The following is a 21,594-nucleotide window of genomic DNA, read 5'->3' on the forward strand; positions in this document are numbered from 1 at the left end:
TCTTCGATGAGCGAAACCTCCACACAGGTGGTGGTCCTCTGGCTTCAGTGAGAAGCACCAGCTGCTGGCCTGGGCTCTCTTCTCAGCATTTAGAGGAATCAGTCCAATCAAGCCTGTAGGCTTGAAAAGCCTGGACACTTCCAAAATGCAGCCAAGGTGGAGGCTCAGTGAACCTGTGGATGCCAGCTTCTTGGATGACTGAATCAATCACGTTCACCTCTGGCCTGGAAGGACTTCTTGAGAAGGGCTGGTTGCCTCCCTTGCCGCAGTCAAGGGCCAATTTGGGGACTGGCAGTGCCAGCTTCAGCACTCACCGCTAGGAGACCTTGGGAAGCTACACTGACCTCTCACTGCCTCAGTTTCCTCGTCTGTAGCATGGGGACATGAGAGTGCTCTCTTTATAGGCCTGCTGTAAGAATTAGAAGTTAATTCACATAAGGCACTAGGATGGTGCCTGGTGTACGCTAAGTGCTAGGTAAGTGTTAGCTGTTGTCACAAACTACAAGCCAGACCTGAGACTCAAGTAAACAGGGAAACAGCAGCCTTCCTTACTCCTCTCTGCTTGCCTGGGCGACTTCAGCTGGACACAGATACTACTGCCTGGTGCGGGTGGGACCGTGGGCATGGACTCAGGTGTGCCACCCTAGGCCTGGTAGCTGACGACCACCCTTGGGGCCTGGGGCTTCCCAGGCAACACTAATGGTAAAGAACCTGCCTGCAGTGCCAGAGATGCAAGAAACCTGGGTTCAATCCCTGGATCAGGAAGATCCTTTGGAGGAGGAAATGGCAACCCACTCCTGAAATTCCCATGGACAGAGGAGCCTGGCGGGCTACAATAGAGTAGCCCATAGCATCCGAGTCAGACACGACTGAGCGCACACACAGAAACGCAAATCCATCCCCACCCTCCATCCCCAGGTCCTACAGCCTATCCAAGTCGCACAATCTCTTCTTCACAGTTGTCACATATTTCCTAGCTCTTTTCTCTAACCTGTTACTGTTTTGTTGGCTTGTTTCAGGTTTATATAAATCCCAGGATGAATTGTGTACGTTACCAAAGATTTAATGTCACATGTAATGTGAAAATTTATCATAGCATACTTTACCTTTAAAAAAATTCTTGTAGATGTTTTCAATTTTTTCCTTTATCTGAACCATAAATGTATGTGTGTGTGTATACATACGTCCAGATGTATGTCAACTTACAGTCCCATCAGCGATGCATTGGAATACATAAAAAAAATTTTTTTTTTGCCAAATCATGCAACTTTTGGGATCTCGGATCCCCAACCAGGGACTGAATTTGGACAACTGCAGTGAAAGCCTGGAATTCTAACCACTTGGAATTCTAAACCTAGAATTCTAACTCCCAAAATATTTTTTAAATTATTGTTTTGAAATATAGTTGATTTACAATAATGTGTTAGTTTAAAGGGTACAACATAGTGATAATTCTTTTTTTGGCCAAGCTTCACAGCTTGTGGGATCTTAGTTCCCCAACCAGGGATCCAACTGGGGCCTGGCAGTGAAAGTACCAAGCCCTAACCACTGGACCACCAGGAAATTCTCGATTCAGTATTTTCGCAGATTATTTTCCATATGTTATTACAATAAAATGTATATAATTCCCTGTGCTATATGGCATATCCTTGTAGCTTATCGATTTTACATACAGTAGTATCTGTTAATCCCATACCCCTCATTTGTCCCTCCCCTTTCCCCCCTCTCATTTGGTAACCACAAGTTTATTTTCTGTATCTGTATGTCTGGTTTTTTTTGTTTGGCCAGGCTGTGTGGCCTGTGGGGTGTGGGATCTTAGTTCCCCAATCAGGGATCGAACCCAGGTCCCCTGCAGTGAGTGTGGAGTCCTAACCACTGGACTGCCAAGGAATTCTGTTGTTTTGTACATATATTCCCTTGTATTATTTTTTAGATTTCACATATAAGTGATATCATATGGTATTTATCTTTCTCTACCTTATTTGACTAAGCATAGTATTCTCCATGTCCATCCATGTGGCTACAAACGGAGGTATTTCATACTTCTTTACGGCTAGTATTCCCTGGTCGAGGAACTAAGATCTCATATGTCTCAGGGTCTGTGCACTCTGGAGTCCTTGTGCCACAACAAGAGAGAAGCTCATGTGCAGCAACAAAGATCCTGCGTGCCACAACTAAGACCTGATGAAGCCAAATAAATATTAAAAAAAAACAAGATCAGCATAAATACTCCTCCAAAGATGATGTGGCTTCCTTGGTGGCTCAGACGGTAAAGAATCCACTTGCAGTGTGGGAGACCTGGGCTCAATCCCTGGGTTGGGAAGATCCCCTGGAGAAGGAAATGGCAACTCATTCCAGTATTTTTGCCTGGAGAATCCCATGGACAGAGGAACCTGGCGGGCTATAATCCATGGAGTCACAAAGAGTTGGACACTACTGAACAACCAAGCACAGCACAGCAATAAACACAGGAAACGATGATCATCATCAGTTATTAGGAAAATGCACATCAAAGTTACAAGAGACTACCTTAATACCCACCAGGATGGCTATGATAAAAAAGGTGGGCAATTACAGGTGGTGATGAGGATGTGGAAAAGTTGGAAACTTGTGCATGACTGGTGGGTATGTAAGATGGTGCAGATGCTTGGAAAACATTTTTGTGGCTCCCCAAAAGATTAAACACAGAGCCATCATATGATCCTGAAATTCTACTCCTAGATATAGATCTAAGAGAAATAAAAATGTATGTCCATACCAAAGCTTGTACATGAACGTTCACAGCTGAATTTTTAATGAAAAAGTGAAAACACCTCAAATATGTTTTAACTGATGAGTGAATAAAACAGTGTGGTGTATCTACAAAATGGAGTATTATTTGGCAATGAACTTGGCAATGAACAGTAACATAGTACTAGGGAGATGAGCCGAGATGAAAGGGCAGGAAGACCTTGAGCTTGCCACAGCTCGTAAGCACACCAGAATTACAACTACTTACAGAAAAATCATTGAGGAAAAAGACCAGAGCCTAACTGAAAAGATATTCTAAAACTAAAGGCATACCGAAGGAACCACAATGATGCTCTGGTTTTTTAAAAACGTTTTATTTCTAAAAAATAAAATAAAATCGTTTTATTTCTGATTGACCTCTCCACCTTTCCCGTGGAATGCACAAGGCTGAGAACCGGAGCCAGGCTCCCATTTCTGCTGGAGCACCGAGAGCCTGAAGGTCCTCTGGCCTAACCGGCCTTTTCCAAGAAAAGTGTACTCTTTTAGGGTCACAGTCTCTTCCCTTCACTTCCGCTTCCCCCTGTTCTAATGGGAGAGCCTGACCACGGGACACTCCAGCCAGGTCAGTAATGGGACCACTGCCCAAGACACCCAAACTTCCAAGTTTTCCTTAACAATTGACGGTGGAGGTGCCCGTCCGAGGACAAGGAAATGGCCCTTGCCCAGGTCCCTCGAGGTTGAACAAAATGCTAAAGGAGGCCAGGCTGCTGGCAACTCTTCAGGTGATGACTATTCCCTGAGGGAGAATAATCGTATCATATTTATGTCTGTAACATCGGTTTACTTAAGACATTAAATAGGAATTTACGTCCCCAATCTTTGCTCCAAACTCGCATTTAGCTTTATTCCCCCATCAGAAACAATCTCTACATGTGCAACTTCCCAGAAGCGTGGACTTCTTGTTTTCTGCTGGTCTAGTTTAAAAGCAGCGTCAGATCGCTGTTGATGTTGGACACACATAAAAGGAAATGTATAAACTAGTTCTGGGAACACATTTTTTTTTTTTTTTGGCGGGCGCCCGGAGGGGCTGGGCGGGACCGCGGAGCCGGCAACCCGGCGGGCCGGCCCGGCCCGCGCGCCCCCCTGGGAACACATTTTTACATGACTCGGTGAGTAAGTTGTATCCATTGCGCTGGTGAAGTCGGAGGGTAGAGCAGAGCCTGAGTCGGGTCTGTTTGCCCTCAGCATCGGGGTCACCAGAGCTGGCCTGGGACAATGGAAGGACCACTGGGGGCCGTGAGCCCCCCTCGGCCAGAGCCTGCCAAGTGGGGTGCTGCTGGGGAAGGGCAGGAAGTGTGCACTTCTGAGGTGAACTCACGTGGACCCACGGAAACAGTGGCAGGATTTGAAGGAAGAAATGTGTTGTCACAGACCCACCTTACACTGAGAAAATTCCCATGGGAGGCGAGGGAGAAAATGACTTCCAGCCAACTCCCATCCGCACCCCCAACACAGGTCCTCCAGACGAGAAGGCAAGTTCTTAGAGTCCGGGCCCCACCCAGCATGGAGGGGTCTTCATGCCCGGGGGTCCTGCCCTTCAGCACCCAGCCCACCATGGCGGCGCGGACCTGCGTCTTGATCCCCTCCCATAACCTCGCACTGGAACGGACTCTGGGACGATGGCAGCAGGCCACGTCAGAGCAGGTCCTGAGAGGAATATCCCAGGGCCAGCCATAGTCACCAGACCCTCGCTCCTGGGAAGGCAAGGCACATCTTCCCCAGGTTCCCTAAAAGGTTTGATGTTCTCGTGAAAAAATGGTAGAAAAGAGAGAAAAACCCGCTACCCACTCCTGGCGAGCGCCCCCCTGCCCTCCTTGGTGGGCGTGGCCAACGTCCTGAGCCGCCAGCCGGTGAGCCGCCGCCTTGGGGGGTGCGGGGCGCGGCGGTGGAGGGGCGGAGGGGACTCACTGCCCCTCAAGAAGTTTCCTCATCCCTGACCTCACTCTCCAGCAAAGTTCAGCCTCTGTTAACTGTTTCCTAAACGTGAACGGGAGCGGGTCTGGTCAGGAGGCAGAACACCACCTGCTCTCTGGGAAGCCATCTTGCCAAGACCGTTAAGAAATCCTGACGGATTTCCAAGGGAAGCTTTGATGAGAGGGGCTTCAGGGAAATGCGGAAGGAGGATCAGACTCTTTCGGATATAGAACCACTGAGAATGCAGGTCCGTGCTGCCAGCTTCCGCTCCTGGGGGGTGGTGGGGGGTGGGGGAATGACTGCGTTTCCACGGGCCGCCCTGGCAGTGCAGTCCCCTGCATCCGGCTACATCCTGCAGAGCTTCAGCGGGAAGTTCTCGGTGATGAGGTGGTCGGGATGAAGCAGCACCACGATGTTCACCTCAAACTCTGAGGGAGAAAAAGGACAGACAGGCTCAACGCTCACCGACCCTGGAGGTGGAAGCCGAAGGCCAGCCCCGCTCAGGCTCGGCCGAACTCTGGACAGTGAGGCAGCAGCTCCTGCCTTGGGGGTCTGCACGCGCACCCTCCCAAGCTTCTGGGAGAAATCGGTGTACTCTGTTAAGGTCCCGCATTCTCAAATACTCTCTTGTCCTCTGCCTCTACTGCACAGAATCTCCTAGAATCCCATCCACTCGCGTGTGCACTTTGGCTTTCTTTTTAATCTGTCCTACGGTCCTGGGTGGACTCGTGGACTTCATGCTGGCCCTCAGCCCATCAGGAGCACGTCCCCTAGGCGAGGCGATAAACAGCGCTCGGAAAAGAAGGCAAGCCGTCTCCCGGCCGTCCCTTTGTAGCCTGGTTGGATTTGTCCATGACCCCTGTTCAAACATTCCTCCGCTACCTTCAGCAAACAGAGGAGTCTTTCTCCCCGCTCTCTAGGCGCTAAAGGTCAGCACATGGATGACAGGGATGGGGGTGCCTGACGAGGGAGCCCCGCAAGAGGGACAAGCCTGGGTCCCTTCCCAGTGTGAAGGGTCAAGTGGGCAGAGGCATAGCGCAGGAAGGGGCCGGGGGCCGGCTCGTCCAGAAACCCCCTTGTGGCAGGAGTCCCAGGGACGGCATCCCCTTGTGCGTCCATCACCTTGACCTGGCATTGGCCCGGACAGAAGTGTGTACTGCAGCAGCCGCTGTGTGTGTTCCCTTTCTCTTTCTGATGGCTGTCACAGGCTCCGACGCCCTCTGGGCCTGCCCACACCATCCTGTCCTGGTCCTCCCGCCACCTCGTTGTCCTCTCTGGAGGAGACAGAGAGGCCACCTGGCAGGCACAGAAGGTCCATGGCAGGACTGGTGCTGGCTTCCTCCCAGCAGGGAGTGCCCTGGGCTCAGCTGGGGATGGCTGTGGGCCTGGCCACGCCCAGGAGGTCCCCCAAGGTGGGCACCGTGGTGTGGAGGGGCACACCCAGATGTGGGCCTAACTCAGGATGCAGGGGTCACTCTATTCCCCCTTGAGAATGGAGCCTGACCTCCCGGCCACAAGACAGTGACCCCAGGGAAACGAGAGGCTGCGGTGCTCAATGACCACAGGCTACCTCCTTCCCGCGGGGCCCCCTCAGGTGAAGAGGTGGCCACTGCACAAGCCCCCAAGCAAACGAAACATGAGCCACAAGGACAAAAGCATCACCAATGTCTTGGCTGATGGGCTGAGGGCGTTATTTCTATGGAGGTATCATGGGCGCTGCATTAAATGTTACATGGATGCTTTGTAAAGTCTGATAGAAATAAGGTGCAGACAGTACAGGTGCCTAATGCACAGTGTAGCAAAAAAGAATAATTTTTGGACCTTTCTTGAAGTTTACATAGCAAAACTAAGTTGAAAAATCGACAGATAAGCTCCTCCTCCTTAACTTAAAAATCAAAGGTGCAGCTGACCCTTGAACAACCAAGGTCAGGGAGGCTCCCATCCAGTCACACGGAATTTACAGGCTGCCTCTTATTCAGCCCTTCCACCACGACTGCAGTACTCTATCTGCAGATTCAACCACAATACAAGGTGAAGGGAGAAAAAGCAGGATTGAAAAGTGCATCTTAACGCGACTCAGATCTTGTGGTCCAAGTATCTATCATGTGATCACAGAAAACCACTGACACCCCCTCAGCTGCCAGAGCCACAGCCCTTGGAAAGATGACTGTTCACTGGGCTCTCACAGGTCTTGTGTCCCCATCAAATGCCAGCCCATCAGAGGGCCAATCCGACCTCCCCATGAGCTTGGCTGGCTGGTCCCTGGCCAAGTTAATGTCTTTCAGAGAGCGTGTTGTCACGTGAGCACCCCACGCTGTCTCCTGGGGGACGAAGCAGGTTCAACCCTGGGTGCCACCCAGCTGCTCTGCACGCCTTTTTGTGCAGCAACCAAAGGGCTGGGTGCTCCGCCATGCACCCACGATCAGCAGACCAGCAGATCCATCCCCTCCCAGGGGCACCCTGAGGGCGTGCACATACCCACTTTGAAGTTGGTGGTCTCCAGCGTCGGGCAGGTGAACAGCCGGGGGAAGACCATGTAGATGGGGATGGAGAGGCCCCGACACACATCCCCGTCGGCAATCTGAATGTTCTGAATCTCTGTGGCGTCGCGGGCATACCCTTCTGCACAGCCTGGAGCAGGGAGAGGGGATCGTGGGGTCAGGACACAGCACATGTCCGTTCAGGCCAAGGCAGCAGCCAGTGACTCTGGGAGAAGGTGCATCAACGGGAGAGTCCCCTGCTGTCCCGCTGGCTCTGCAGGACCCTGGAGACAAGAGGCAAGCTTGTGGCCATGGGCCGGTGGCAGTAGAGGGTCGGGGGCCTTACCGCACGTCTCCACGCGCACCAGCTGCAGCTCGATGCTTTTGATGGCAGCCTCTGAGCTCTCCACCACCAGCTCTCCCGTCAGTGGCTGTGTGATCACACAGTTGGTTGAGTTGAGATGTCCTCTGATGAGAAATTTTGGGAGCAAAGCCCTCTGAAATGAGACAAAACCAGACACATCAGGAATGGGAGGTGCCAGGGGAAATGACTCAAGCCACTATGATACAAAGAAGAACTGGACACAGAGTCTGGTAATTTACAGGAAACTCACTGGGAGCCTGGCTGACAAAACTGGCAAAAATGGACAACAGCACTTACATTTTCTGTCATCCTGAGTAACAGACTGAACGATTCAATGACTATCTACAGACCTAAGGCACCTGACAAAGACCAACTCTCTCACCAAAGCACCCTGACTGCCTGCTTCAGGTCTGCACAACTCCGTCTGACCAAGCACCATGACATGAGAATGTCTGAGGGACTTCCCCGGTGGCACAGTGGATAAAAATCTGCCTGTCAACACAGAGGACTCGGGTTGACAGGACTAGATCCCTGGTCCAGAAGGATTCCACATGCCGTGGAGCAACTAAGCCACTGTGCCGGAACTACTGGACCTGCGCCCTAGAGCCCATGCTCGGCAACAAGAGAAGTCACTGCAGCAAGAAGCCCGCACACCACAACAGAGTGGCCCCCACTTGCTGTAGCTTGAGAAAGCCTTCGCAAAGCAGTGAAGACCCAGCGCAGTCATAAATAAGTTAACATTTCTAAAAATCTCTGAGGAAGTTAATGAGAGTGTTTAAGGATAACCTGTCACCAAGGGGAAAAAAAAAAAAAGATAATTTAAAAATGTTCCCAATTATGCAATTTTGAAAAACCAAGACATTAACTTTATTTCTGAAAAGAACAACTTTTCTTCCATGCTTGACTAAACATCTATGGACCTTTTCTCTTTGGACAGAGGAATATGGCCGTGGGTGAGTGACAGTGTGGTGGGAAGAACAGATCTGAGGAGCTAGAGACACTGCCTAGCGGTCCTTCCTACAGTCGTGTCCCAGTTACTGAAGTCAATTCAGAGTTTAGAACACACTGTCCAATAGAAACATGAGGTAAGCCACAAATGTGAAGAAGCAAATGTGTAATTTAAAATTTTCTACCAGCCACATTCAGTATATTGAAAATACTGTCTCTTCCGCATACAATCAGTACTTTACAATTATACATGATGCTTTAAATTCTCTTTTTTCATACTGAGTCTTTGAAACCCAGTCAGTACCTCACAACTACTGAGCCCACGTGCTGCAACTATGAAGCCTACACAGGCTGTGCTCCACAAGAAGCCACTGCAGTGAGAAGCCTGGGCACTGCAATGGTGGTGGTGGGGGGAATGCAACTAGAGAAAGCCTGCACAGAGCAATGAAATCCCAGCACAGCCAAGAGAGAGAGAGAAGGAAGGAAGGAAGGAAGGAAGGAAAGAAAGTCGCCCTGGTGCCGTGTGTACGGAGCACATTACCTCTTTGACGTTCTGTAACGTGTCAGGTGTGATCGTGAAGTCCACGGGGCTCGGAGTCCATTTCCCCTTCTGAGGCTAAAACAGGAAGAAGAGCCAAAATCAGGAGAGTCCCACAGCTCCACCTTGTCTTTCCCCATTTCAGGAAATGCAAGGCAGCACAAGAACAGGAGACCTTGGTGCTAAGAGGCAGGGCGCCTGGGTTCTAAAACACAGTTCTGCCAGGAAACAAGGCGTGTCTGTCCAATGTCTTCATCTCCGTGGCTCAAGTTTCCTCATCTGGAAAATGGGGGGCCAGGCTTCTTTGTCTCTAAGGTCCCTCTCAGGTCCAGAATTTAAAAGCAGAGAGGTATTACTGGGAGACGTTTATTTTAAGCCGTCTCTGAGAATAAAATCATACACTGAAGTGTCTTTGTGATGGGCCCTGTGCAGTGCTGTTGCTGGCCCTGACCCCCTGCGCAGATGAGGTCACTTGAGGCACAGAGGGCTCACCTGGTCGCTCAAGTCCAGAGCAGAGCAGACCGTCAAACCCAGGCACCCTGGCTCCACAGCTGGTGCTGTTAGCCACTCAGCTGTACAACTAACCTTCTACCAGGAAGACTCACACCTGTAACGTAACATTAATTATCAACGTTACAGTAATTCGTTAACAGTGACCATCTCCATCACATAGGCTCAGAATCCATCGACACAGCCAAGCTTCCTGGGGGCCTGCCCAGTGCCTTTTACTCACAGGTTGGGGCCCAAAGGACACTGAGGCTCTGATGACAGAGGAGCCGTGGAGGAGAAAGGGCCCCGACCAGTTTGCCCACTTTACTTAAGCACAAAAGCTTACTCTCGGAAATAGTCTTCTTGAAGCTACTCTTTTTCTTTTTACTAATAGGTTCATGAACATATTTTTTTGTGAATATATTTTTACTCACAGCACATAAAGGAATATTTAACTTGTCAACTGTGGGTCATGGTGTAGTTTGCCTTCTAGTGAAATTATTCACAGAGACCGTGACCCCTGGGGGCTAACTGTGGGTGACCCCCAGGAGCAGGGAGGAAGCCCCAGTGGCTCTGCCACCGCCACCAGCCTGAGTGGTCACCGGGTGCCCAGCTCTGGGCAGGGGGCTGAATTTGGGCTTATTCTTCACAAAGGTGGAGGCTCTTTTTATTTAAGACATGAAATGGCATGTGAATTTTTATTAAAGACATGAAATGGCATGTGATATTTTTTTTTTTAGGGAATAATCTACATGAAGAAGAAAAATTTTTTAGCTTCCATTTGAAAACCCTTGATTGGACAGAAGGAAAGTATCTGTTTCTAAATGAAGTGACTTCCAAAAATGAGAAATATTTTCATATTTTTTAAAAAACCGTAGCACTGAAACATGTATTCAAAATTTATAAAGAGGGAAACTACACATAAGTGAAAATCCTAAAAAAGTCACAACACTGACACAAGGGCATCGGTGATTTCACTGATCTTATGCGGAAGGGCTCTGTCTTATATGTCCAGTCAGTCATCACTAAGGCATCCGTGGACATTTCATAACAGAGTTAAGAGGCCCTGCCCCAAAGGCCTGGAGAGACTGAGACACAGGGACTCCAGGGCCATGGGCACGAGTAGCAGCCCTGACATGTCCCCTGGGGGGAGGGGACCTGGCCCCCTCGGCTGGCACGAGAAAGGACCACTTAAGGACACTCTGTCACTGTAGAGTCCCGGCAGAAGGTGAGAGGACACTCTGTACTGTAGAGTCCTGGCAGAAGGTGTCAGAAAAGCCTCTCCCTGCCCCCCTCCCCAGCACCCCAGCATGTTCCTGCCTCATGGGCTGAGAACGCAGGGCCCTGGCCTTCCTCCCCACGGCCAGGCACGTTTCTCCCAGCTGTTTACGGAAACGGCCTCGAAGGACGAGATGATGCCTCCCTCCAGGACCGAGGGCGGGCTTGCGCACCGTCTGCTGAGACGAAGGTGGGCCCCCTGGCCTGGGGCTCCTCAGGTGAGGCCCAGACCCCTCAGGCACAGCACCCCAGGGGCTAGGGGCATCGCCCAGCGGGTCTGGCCCAGGGGATGACGTGCACAGAGACCCTGCTGCTGGCCAGGCCGGGAGAATCATGCTCCCCTGTCCCTGACCCAGGAGGCCCGGGTCCCTGTGCAGCACCCATGGAGCACTAGCAGCTAACTCCCTGCTGCTGAGTGGGTACAGTCTCGGGCCCCGCAGAGGAGTCCTGCTACCGAGCCCAGGCCCCTGAGGCCAGCTTACGGCGGAGTGGACGATGAACTCGCAGGTCTTGGTCAAGTCCTTGGCCAGCAGGGACCGCCGCATGTCACAGCGCAGGGTGTACTGCAGAGAAAGGCAGAGAGGACGTTCTTGAGCAGGTCTGCTCTCATCACAGAATCACACACACAGACAAGGCTCTGTCCCGTTAATGTGTCATATGAAATCAGTGTACGTAACCGGGGAGTTAATGCTCAAAATGAAAGTATTTCTGTAATAGACACCTCAGCCCGTGCCCAGGGCCATCCTATAGCTGGACCCCTGGAACGGGTGCAGAGTCTCACGGAGCCCCACCTGTCACATGGAGAAAGACCTGCGAGGCAGAGCTGGGAATCAGCCTCACTGTGTGAGCCCAGACAGGGAACACAGCCTCTCTGAGCTTCAGCTTCCTGCTCTGGAAGATGGGGACACTGATGCGACTTTAGTGAGGACCCGGTGAGATGACAAGTGGTTAAGTCAGGGCTGGCACGTCGCAGCTCTGGGTGAAACAGCAGCGACTTTGTAGAAAGGATGAGAAAACATGGCAGCAGAACCGCAAACCCTGGGGCATCGAGACTTCACAGGCCAACGAGGCAGACACCGGCCACCCCCCCACCCCATACCTTCTGCAAGACAGGCCCTGTGCCCCGCGAGGTGGAGCCCGCCACAAGCTGGGCACCGAGCTGGGAACTCGGCCTGACTCAACACTGCCCCTTCCCATCCTGTCCATGGGAGTGAGAGACTGGTAACAAGATTCTATGGCGCATTACTGTCTTAAACAAACAAAAATCACCTATGTTTAATAAAGTGTTACTGTTTTAATCATCTGGAGAAAAACATTAAAAATAATTTGTAGAACTGGAACCATATGTGTCAAGAAGTTATGATTATTATGACCGACCTGTCCAGGTTAAACAAGAACTATGTACTTAAGGTACTTACTATGTATTAATGTTCTCCTGGGAGATGAAATGTTAGAAAGGAAATAATAAAGAACACCCTTGTCTACAGGGCCTTTATATATGTGTGTGTATAGTCTCAATCATATATACACACACATACACACACCCACACACCCACACATGTTGCTATTGTTACTTGCTAAGTCGTGTCCCACTCTTTGCCACCCCAAGGACTGTAGCCCACCAGGCTCCTCTCCGTGGATTTCCCAGGGGCAGAAACACACATACATTCTCTATCGAGATTTCAGTCTGGTTGGCCTCCCCAACCAGACTAGCTTAGCAAGGACTGCACTACATGTGCATGTGCTCTGCTTGCATATGTAACACACACACGCATGTATCTGTGTAATCGTCTCTCCCGTGCAGCCTACACGCTACGGGCAGTATTTTGTTGGGGCCTGCCTGGTCTCCTTGATTCTTTTCCCCATGGGAATGACCCTTCCTCATTTTCAGTCTCAGGGGTTTGGGAGGGCTGGCTTCCCCCAGCCCACCCTGGTTTGGAAGTGACCAGAAAGCCAGGAACGCTGCTAGACCATGGGAAGAATCCTTTCTGTGGGGGTGGCCAAGCCAGGAGAATGTTCTCTGCCACCAAGAACGACAAACTGGGGGCGGACTGGTGTCCCCCCCACCCCGGCCTAGATAGTCCCCTGGAATTGTGAGTTCCAGGATCCAATGTCCCTTTCTTGGCTAAGCCAGTTTGAGTGAGATTTCTATAATTTGCAAATGAAAGAGTCTGAATAATGGGTACCAACTTTTGGTCACTAAATGTTATTTTTAAGTGTGAAAGCAGTAATTGGTAATATAAGGCAGCTGGTGATGAGTGGGAGCTGGCAGAAAGATGGAGAAAACAGGAAAACACTAATGTGTTTTAGGAATCTCATGGAAACCTGGGTTCGATCCCTGGGTTGGGAAGATTCCCTGGAGAAGGGAATGGCTACCCACTCTAGTATTCTTGCCTGGAGAATCCCACGAACAGAGGAGCCTGGCGGGCTACAGTCCATGAACTCACAGTTAGACATGACTGAATGATTTTCACTAAATTCTTTTACAGCACTTTCTTAATTAATTCTGACAATACAAAGGTAAGGATGGTTGACATAATATACAGATAGTCACCATGAATTCATTTATTTAATCCTTCAGCAATTATTTACTTGGCATGTTCTGGGTGCCAGGAACTAGGCTGAGTAAGCACTTCACAAAGAGACCTCATCAACCCCCAGGAGGAGAGGTCATGAAGGCCGTCTGGGTCACAGAGGTGGGATCTGAGTTTACACCTGCCTGCAGCCGACACCCACGCGCCGCATCTTTACGCAAGACGGTAACTCAAGCCCAGTCTGTCTGCTGCAAAGCCCTGGATCTTTTCACTCCGTCCGGATCTTTCCCAATTATTAATGAGTGATCTACATGGCAAGACCTACAGGAGGTCAAGGAGGGTGAGACAGGAGCAGGGCTCCCAGAGGAGGTGTAAGACTCGATTTCATTTTTGGCCATTCTGTGTGACATGTGGGACCTTCGTTCCCTCACCGGGGATGGAACCCAAGTCCCCTGCACTGGAAGTGTGGAGCCTTAACCACTGGACGGCCAGGGAAGCCCCAAGATGCGATCTCTTCTGACTGACAGTAAACACACCATGGACAGGAAGGAGGAGAGAAGACACAGGCCAACAGATTTAAAGCAGACTCCTAAAAGGGATATTTTCACCGTGAACAAGGAGGACAGGCATCTCGATCATTTACTTCTGAATAAACCATTTCAGCAGACGTGCTGGTACCGCTGTACTTTGTGTTAAGAGTATAAAACCCCGCTAGTAGGGCCACAAGAGTAGAACAAAAATCAAACTACCCTGTGATTTAAACAACTTTTAAAGGAAAAGGTGGTCGTACAGAGGACAACTAGAAAGACTGACAGCTTCCTGTATGCTCTATCTACAAATAAGAATGAGAGACGGATGCAATGTGGCTGAGGAGAATCAGAGCAAATAGGATCGAGCCCTCCACCTACATTATGAGGAAACCAGCCCCTGCGAGCTGGCAACCTACTGCTGGCTACATTTTAAATCCTTTATGTTGTCAGGCTTTTTACTATTTTTACATTACGGTACCATAACGCAATTCAAACGATAAATGAAAAGTGCCTCTGCACCCATATGATTTGAGAAAGACGGTTGTTAAGGCTCAACCAGAACACCTTCTCTCCCAAGACACACCCCCGGAATCTTCACGGCAAGTGTGATGAGTCCTGGCGCTGGGAAGGCCACACCCTGTGGGACCACGGTGGGCACTGCGCCTCTGGGTGGTACCTGCTCTACCGTCCAACCGAGGGGCTGGAAAAAGGCCCGTCCAGAGACTGGATGAGTGCATGGATGAATGCAAATGAGATCAAGAAGTCGTAATCCTAGTGTCTCTCAAGACGTATGCTTCTCAAAAGCAGCAATGACCAATTTGAGTTAAGAACTGGGAATTAGATGACACCGGAGAATTTCTGTTCCTACTGATAGGTGTGAAAATGTTAACGCATTATGCAGAAAGAACATCCCTATTTTTTGGTGATTTTGAAATGAAGTGTCAAGATTCTGTAACTAACTTTGAAATGCTTCAGAATATAGATGAAACAAAGGTGGCAAAATTCTAATAAATGTTGAATCTAGGTGATAAGCAAAAGAGTGACCAGCTCTTATAAATATGAGGTTGAGAGGACATCTCTATGGTTTCAGAAATTTATGAGCTATTTGGGGAGGTGCAGAATTCCATGTTGCAGCATTCTAAGGTTGACCCTCAAAGTGGTAAAATCTGATAACCAAAATAAACTGAGGTCAGGGTGATTATTTACTAAAGACTTAACCACATGCTAACTCTCCTTCTGCATTTGAACTGGTTTCCAACTCATACACAGCTGCACCAGGACCCCAAGTTTTGCATGTTCATCTGATGCCCTTCTAGGCAGTATGTGGAAACGGGTGAGACTTCCAACTTTATTTTAAACAAATGAATCTTTTAGTAAGAATGCTAAACACAAGAAAAGAAAGTGATAAGTAAGAAGTATGACCACAGAAAACTGGGTGTTATTGTATTGTCTCTAAGGAATGTGTGCTTCTGTTAGTAAATGGACAGCATCAAAGAAGAGATGTGTAGGTAAACCAGGTTTATGCTGATTCTGGCAAGAGAAAAAAAAATTTTTTGAAAATGCGATGTTTGAGATATTTTCAGCCTTGCTAAAAAAGTAAAAAAAAAAAATGCAGTTTTCATTCACTTTCTTTCATGGTAAAAATATTCTGCACCTTGAAAGCGGGTCAGAGGACTTGGGTCTCTACACCAGCTGTGTGTCTATGCAAGTGGCTCCCTTTGAGTCCAGACACTTGACTGTTCCTTCTTATGAGCGGCCCAAAGCCTTCAGTGTATTTACTGCTGAAACAGGTGCACTGACAAGAAAGGACTAGAAACGTTTTTGTACAGAAAGATATTGACTGCAACAGATTACATCACACTACATGTGTTTCTTTTTGACTGATCTTTCAAGCCATTCATAAAACCCACATGCACACAAACCTTGGGTTAAACTCTCAGGAGTGTGTGGAAGATTTTTAAAGTGTTGCATTTTTAAACAGGGGAATCGTCTCTACCAGAACTAAATTTTCAGCTAAAACTTAATAAATCAAAAAAATTTCCTAACTGCCAGCCCTCTTGCACACACGTAAGACAAAATGCTTTTGTCTCATCTGGCGAGGGACCGGCTGCAAGGCTGATATCACAAAAGTACCTTTCTTTCCAGCGAATAAAGGAAAGGCTCTTTTTCTCTTGCTCTGAGTCATGACTCCAAACTGCGCCTGAGACAACAATGGGGACTGTGACAGACATCCTGAACCAGCAGAGGTGGACAGGAAGTCATAAATCCACCTCCCCCCACTCATTTACACGGGCTCTTCAACAAAGAATACAAGCCTATGTCAGAGCGGTAGCCTTTGGGTATGAAACAAAGAGATATTTATACGTTCGAAACAGACAAGCTGGTGCGGGCACCAGAAAGACGTGAGGGCCTATCTATTACCAACAATAAAAGCACCCCCCCCGATGGTGTCAGCATGGCCTGCACAGAGCCCCAGAGAAACAACGGGATTCCTGAAGAGAAGCTACGGTGTGGGTTCTCCAGGGTCTCCATCAAGGATAATGGTCATATTTCCATATACGCACTATGTTCTGCACGGCAAGATGAGAAATCAGTACACAACATACACGGGAGGGGCTCAGCAATGCCTACGGCGTTAAGTTCTTGGGCCCATTTATTTACGAACTTTCAGTGACACAAAGAGGAAGCTGTTGTGCAGCAGAGAAGTCAGGACACGCACCTGGATGTTGACGAACACGCCATGGTATGTCTCGTACAGAACTCTGTTACTCTTCACGTGCAGCGGAAACTCGAAAGGAATTTCTGTTTTGCCGCCAGGAAATTTTCCTGGCTTCACCATTTCGATGGTGCTGTTGATGACCTGGATGGGCTGCAAGGAAATGCACAAGTCGGTCCATCAGCTCGTGCTCCCGGTCACGTGACTGTGTCTAGAAAATCACTTCCTGGGAGACCCGGCGCTGCCCCCGCCCGGCCCCGCTCAAGTTGGATTCATTTTTAGGACTGGACGCTGTGGTGTCGGGAACAAGTAGGAAATGCACTGATACATTCTCTCTCTTATCCCCAAGTATCTCAGATTGACCGTCCCCTAACAACCCCTCTGAGGTGTACCCCCACCTGCAGCACTGCAAGGAACCTGGGGAGGAGCAGAGCCCCCTCCTCCCCACCCCAACCCCCCGGGCCCCAGCTCCGGGCACCCGGGCAGGCCTCCTTGGCCGGGCCCTGGGAGCCAGACTGTTCTCACACGAGCCTCGACGGCAGGCGCTACACCCTCCTGAGGGAAGGCACGCTGCGCCTTGGTTTACCACCACACGGAGGAAATCCACAACTCCGGAAGTGAGTCTCTCAAGTGCTGACAGAAGAAAAGAGGAAAGCTGCGGGGACACGTGGACAGGCCCTGAAATCTGCATGCCCTCTAGGAACCTTCTTTCCCCTTAACACCCTCCTCAGAACTTAAAAAAAATCTGTCAGAAAAAGGAAACTAAGTCCAGCAGAAAGTTTGCCTCCTAGAACACAGAATCTCAAGCGACAGGAAAGAAGGGGTCCACCGGCATCTTACCTGGACACAGCTGGACTAAAATAACAGTTATAGTAACAGTTTTGCTTTAGGAAGGGGAGAGGGGAGAAGGCCCAGGCACAACCTCCCAGAGCGCTCTGGGCTCTGTGAGGGCTGACGGTATCCCCCTCAAGTCCCCCTAACCCTGTCTAATGGGAATAAAAACAAGCAGACTTTCAATAACAGCATATATTCAGAATCAAAATATCTGCATGTGTTTTTCCATTTGATTAGTGAGTCGCAAAAGCACGCCTGCCACCATTCCTGGCAAAATAACAACAGAGAAGCTAGGACAGCACGTGCAAACCAACCCCAAACATTTGGAAAAGGAACTAAAGATGTGCAAGTTGGGCACTCTTACCTTCACGGAATTATAGAAGGCTTCGAACACCCCCACGCTCTTGGCACTGAGCTGCAGGTTCACGGTTCCTTCCACCGTCAGGGAGAGGCCCTGGTGCTGGACCGAGTCCTTCCCAGATATGACCACCACCCCGGAGAGCATTTCCTGGGGAGGGGAGACAGCCACCCAACACGTTAGCACGGCTCTTTCATCCGCCTGGTTCACCAACAAAGTCGGCCTCTGGAACCATCCATGTGGTCCAAGATGAAGACGCTCAGTGGGCACGTGTCACAGACAGATGCCTGGATGTCACAGAGGGGAAGGCCCGGCCCTGGGGGGTCCCGGGGGTAGGAATCTCATCCCCCCACCACCTTCCAGACACAGCTTGATTCCCACTGGAGAATCCCAACACAGGTCCGGTTTCAAAAGGGCAAAGAGCAGGGCCTGGGGGATGGCAGATTCAGAGCTGCCAGGCACAGGCGTGTGTACGAAGACCCCCTCAGAAGGAACGTGACTCCGGGAAGACCCTCTTCTTCACCTTCTTTCTCAGTGACCCTAAGATGACGACACGCTGGCAAAGGCATGAGCAGCTCAGAGGGATGTCCTCTGCCCAGCGAGCCCGGCGGCCACCCCTCAGCACCCACCACCCCGCCCCACCATCCTGCTTCGCACGCTGGTGGATGGTCCAGCACAAGAAGGATTCCGCAGCAGACCATCCTTCAGTTCTCCAAAGACCCTGAAGTCGGAGAACACCGACATTAACCCCACTCCTGCCTGTCACCACAGACATGACAGTCTCCACCTGCAATGGGGGTTTGTGTGCAGCAGAGAGCTGAGGACTGTGGTGTTGGAGAAGACCCTGGAGAGTCCCTTGGACTGCAAGGGGATCCAACCAGTGCATCCTAGAGGAGATCAGTCCTGGGTGTTCATTGGAAGGACTGATGCTGAAGCTGAAACTCCAATACACTGATCACCTGATGTGAAGAAATGACTCATTGGAAAAGACCCTGAAGCTGGGAGGGATTGGGGGCAGGAGGAGAAGACAGAAGGCAGGGGACGACAGAGGATGAGATGGCTGGATGGCATCACCGACTCAATGGACATGAGTTTGAGTAAACTCTGGGAGCTGGTGATGGACAGGGAGGCCTGGCGTGCTGCAGTCCATGGGGTCGCAAAGAGTCGGACACGACTGAGCAACTGAACTAAACTGAACCGAAGAGAATCCACAGCAAATACAAAACGACTCCTTCCTGAAATGACCTTCAGATTCGGGGCGTGATTGCTGTCACATGGTGATGTGATAGCAGAAAAAGAAAAAAAATGCAAAAATTAAAAATGGCCCCACAAATCAAAGTATTAAAAAAAAAATCTGTCCTACTGGCATTTAAATCTGTTTACCTTTTATTTCCTGTAGTCATTGGGTGAAAAAACATTCACTGAGTTTTCACATTCTGTGAAATTAGGGGAGACGGGGATATTCTATGTATCTTGAAGTGAAGTGAAAGTTGCTCAGTCATGTCTAACTCTTTGCAACTCCATGGACTATACAGTCCATGGAATTCTCCAGGCCAGAATACTGGAGTGGGTAGCTGTTCCCTTCTCCAGGGAATCTTCCCAACCCAGTGATTGAACCCAGGTCTCCCACATTGTAGGCGGATTCTTTACCAGATGAGCCACAAGGGAAACCCTCTGTCTCTTAAATATTCTAAGTATTTTGGTTTTGTTTACTGCTCCCCACCCCAAAGCCCTGAAATCTAAATTAAAACAAAGAGTATCAGCGCCATTTTAAGCAGAATTCAAGAGGTAGAATGCATTTTGTTCTTAAAGTTAAAAAACTCATAAACAAATTTAAGTGAAAACTCTTCTGAAATACTAATTTAACTTTTAAATTTTTAATTAAAATTAGTTCTATTAACTTTTGTACAACAGAATGAAATAAAAACCTTATTTTTCATCATTTAAATCCATGAGTATATTTTTTAAAATATACTTAAGTGTCCCAGAATTAAAATCGGACAAAACAATTTCACAAACTTTATCAATTAAACAACACATTAGCACTTGGTTCCGCTTCTATTTAATTGTAACATTTTCAGTTAATCTCACGGGAACAGAATCTGAGTTGACCGCTGAATGCCATAGAATAAGCACAACATCAATAGAACGGTTTCCTTCCTTAATCCCTATGGCAGAAGAAGGAAAAAGCGGTGAAGTACCTGGGAAATATGCAGAGTAAAAATTTTATGGCTCTCTTGTCATTCTTTGATTTCAACTAAGAAATGACAGTAGAGAGAACACAAATTAAGAAAATGTGTGTGTGCTAGTTGCTCAGTCGTGTCCGACTCCTTGCGACCCCGCAGACTGCAGCCCACCAGGCCCCTCCGTCCAAGGGATTCTGCAGCAAGAACACTGGAGAGGGGAGCCATGCCCTTCTCCAGGGGATCTTCCTGACCCAGGGACTGAACCCAGGTCTCCTGCACTGTAGGTGGGTTCTTTACTGTCTGGGTCACCAGGGAAGCCCACGGTACAGTCACAAAAACTGGACAAATTAGCCTGTAAATGAGGCCAATAGGTCTTTCTTCAGGGAAAAAAATAGCAAAGCAAATAACTAATCGAGAAATAACAAATATCAAGGACACAGCAGTAATTAAAATAATAACAAGAGAACACATTGTTTAACTGCATACAAGTAAATTTGTAAAGTCAATAAAGTGAATTATTTTCTAGGAAAATACAATTTATCCACACTAACTCCTGAAACTCCAACATTTTGGCCACCTGATGCGAAGTGCTGACTCATCTGAAAAGACCCTGATGTTGGAAAAGACTGAGGGCAGGAGGAGAAGGGGATGACAGAGGATGAGATGGTTGGATGGCATCACCGACTCAACGGACATGAGTCTGCGTCAACTCGGAGTTGGTGATGGACAGGGAGGCCTGGCGTGCTACAGTTTATGGGGTCACAAACAGTCGGACATGACTGAGCTACTGAACTGAACTCCAAAGGAGATGGGAAAGCTAAACAAATAAGTTAGAAAAATTGGAGAAAGTTGCATATGAGTCCCCCACACCCACAAAGCACCAGGCCTGGAGAACTTCACAGATCATTCCCAAATGTATAAAGTACAGAAAACGCCAATATTAAACTACTCCAAAACACAGAAAAAGAATTTTTTTTAAAAAACTAAGCAAATACAACAGTGACACCAAAGTAAGACAAAATCTATACACACGCCCATACACACAGAAAACTAGATTTTTCTCATAAATACCAACGTATAAGCCCTAATGATATTAGCAATACAATCCAGTATCAATGTAAAGGAATACTACACTATAACTCTGTGGAATGTACGGATAGCTCAACTGTTAAAATTATTAATGCAACTCACTACTAATAGCTCTTTAGAGAAAAATCATACAGTCATCTTCACAGATGCTAAAAAGTCACTTGCTAAAACTAACATCCATTCCTGATAAAATTCCTAGTAAAATAAAACCAGAAGGCTATTTCTTTACCCAGAAGCCAGCATCAAACTTAATAGGAAATGAGATACGAATTTAAGCTAGGAGTAAAACAAGGATGACTACTATCACCACTATTAACATACAACATATGCTGTGCTGAGTCGCTCACTCATGCCTGAGCAATTCAGGGAAGCCCAAGAATACTGGATTGGGTAGCCTATCCCTTCTCCAGAGGATCTTCCCAACGAGGAATCGAACCAGGGTCTCCCCCATTGCAGGGAGATTCTTTACCAGCTGAGCTACCCGGGAAGCCCACAACATGTGCTACTTAATGCAATAAAAGTAGAGGAAGAAGTATGAGAACTAAA

General features: G+C 48.7%; 1 protein-coding gene across 1 annotated transcript in view; it reads right to left on the reverse strand.

Moving 5' to 3' along the window:
* Positions 1-3,085: 3,085 nt before the first annotated feature.
* VPS26C (VPS26 endosomal protein sorting factor C) overlaps positions 3,086-21,594 on the reverse strand; it is a 35,841-nt gene continuing 17,332 nt past the window's right edge. Inside the window, exons 2-8 of the mRNA XM_043474719.1 lie at positions 17,780-17,923; positions 16,585-16,734; positions 11,284-11,364; positions 9,038-9,112; positions 7,531-7,681; positions 7,183-7,335; positions 3,086-5,132 (exon numbers count right to left, since the gene is read on the reverse strand). Of these exons, the coding sequence (XP_043330654.1) occupies positions 5,050-5,132; positions 7,183-7,335; positions 7,531-7,681; positions 9,038-9,112; positions 11,284-11,364; positions 16,585-16,734; positions 17,780-17,923 (837 nt within the window). The 3' untranslated portion in view covers positions 3,086-5,049. The remainder of the gene's footprint in view (positions 5,133-7,182; positions 7,336-7,530; positions 7,682-9,037; positions 9,113-11,283; positions 11,365-16,584; positions 16,735-17,779; positions 17,924-21,594) is intronic.

The sequence above is a fragment of the Cervus canadensis genome, chromosome 7 (genome assembly GCF_019320065.1).
Source record: "Cervus canadensis isolate Bull #8, Minnesota chromosome 7, ASM1932006v1, whole genome shotgun sequence".
Lineage (NCBI taxonomy): Eukaryota > Metazoa > Chordata > Mammalia > Artiodactyla > Cervidae > Cervus > Cervus canadensis.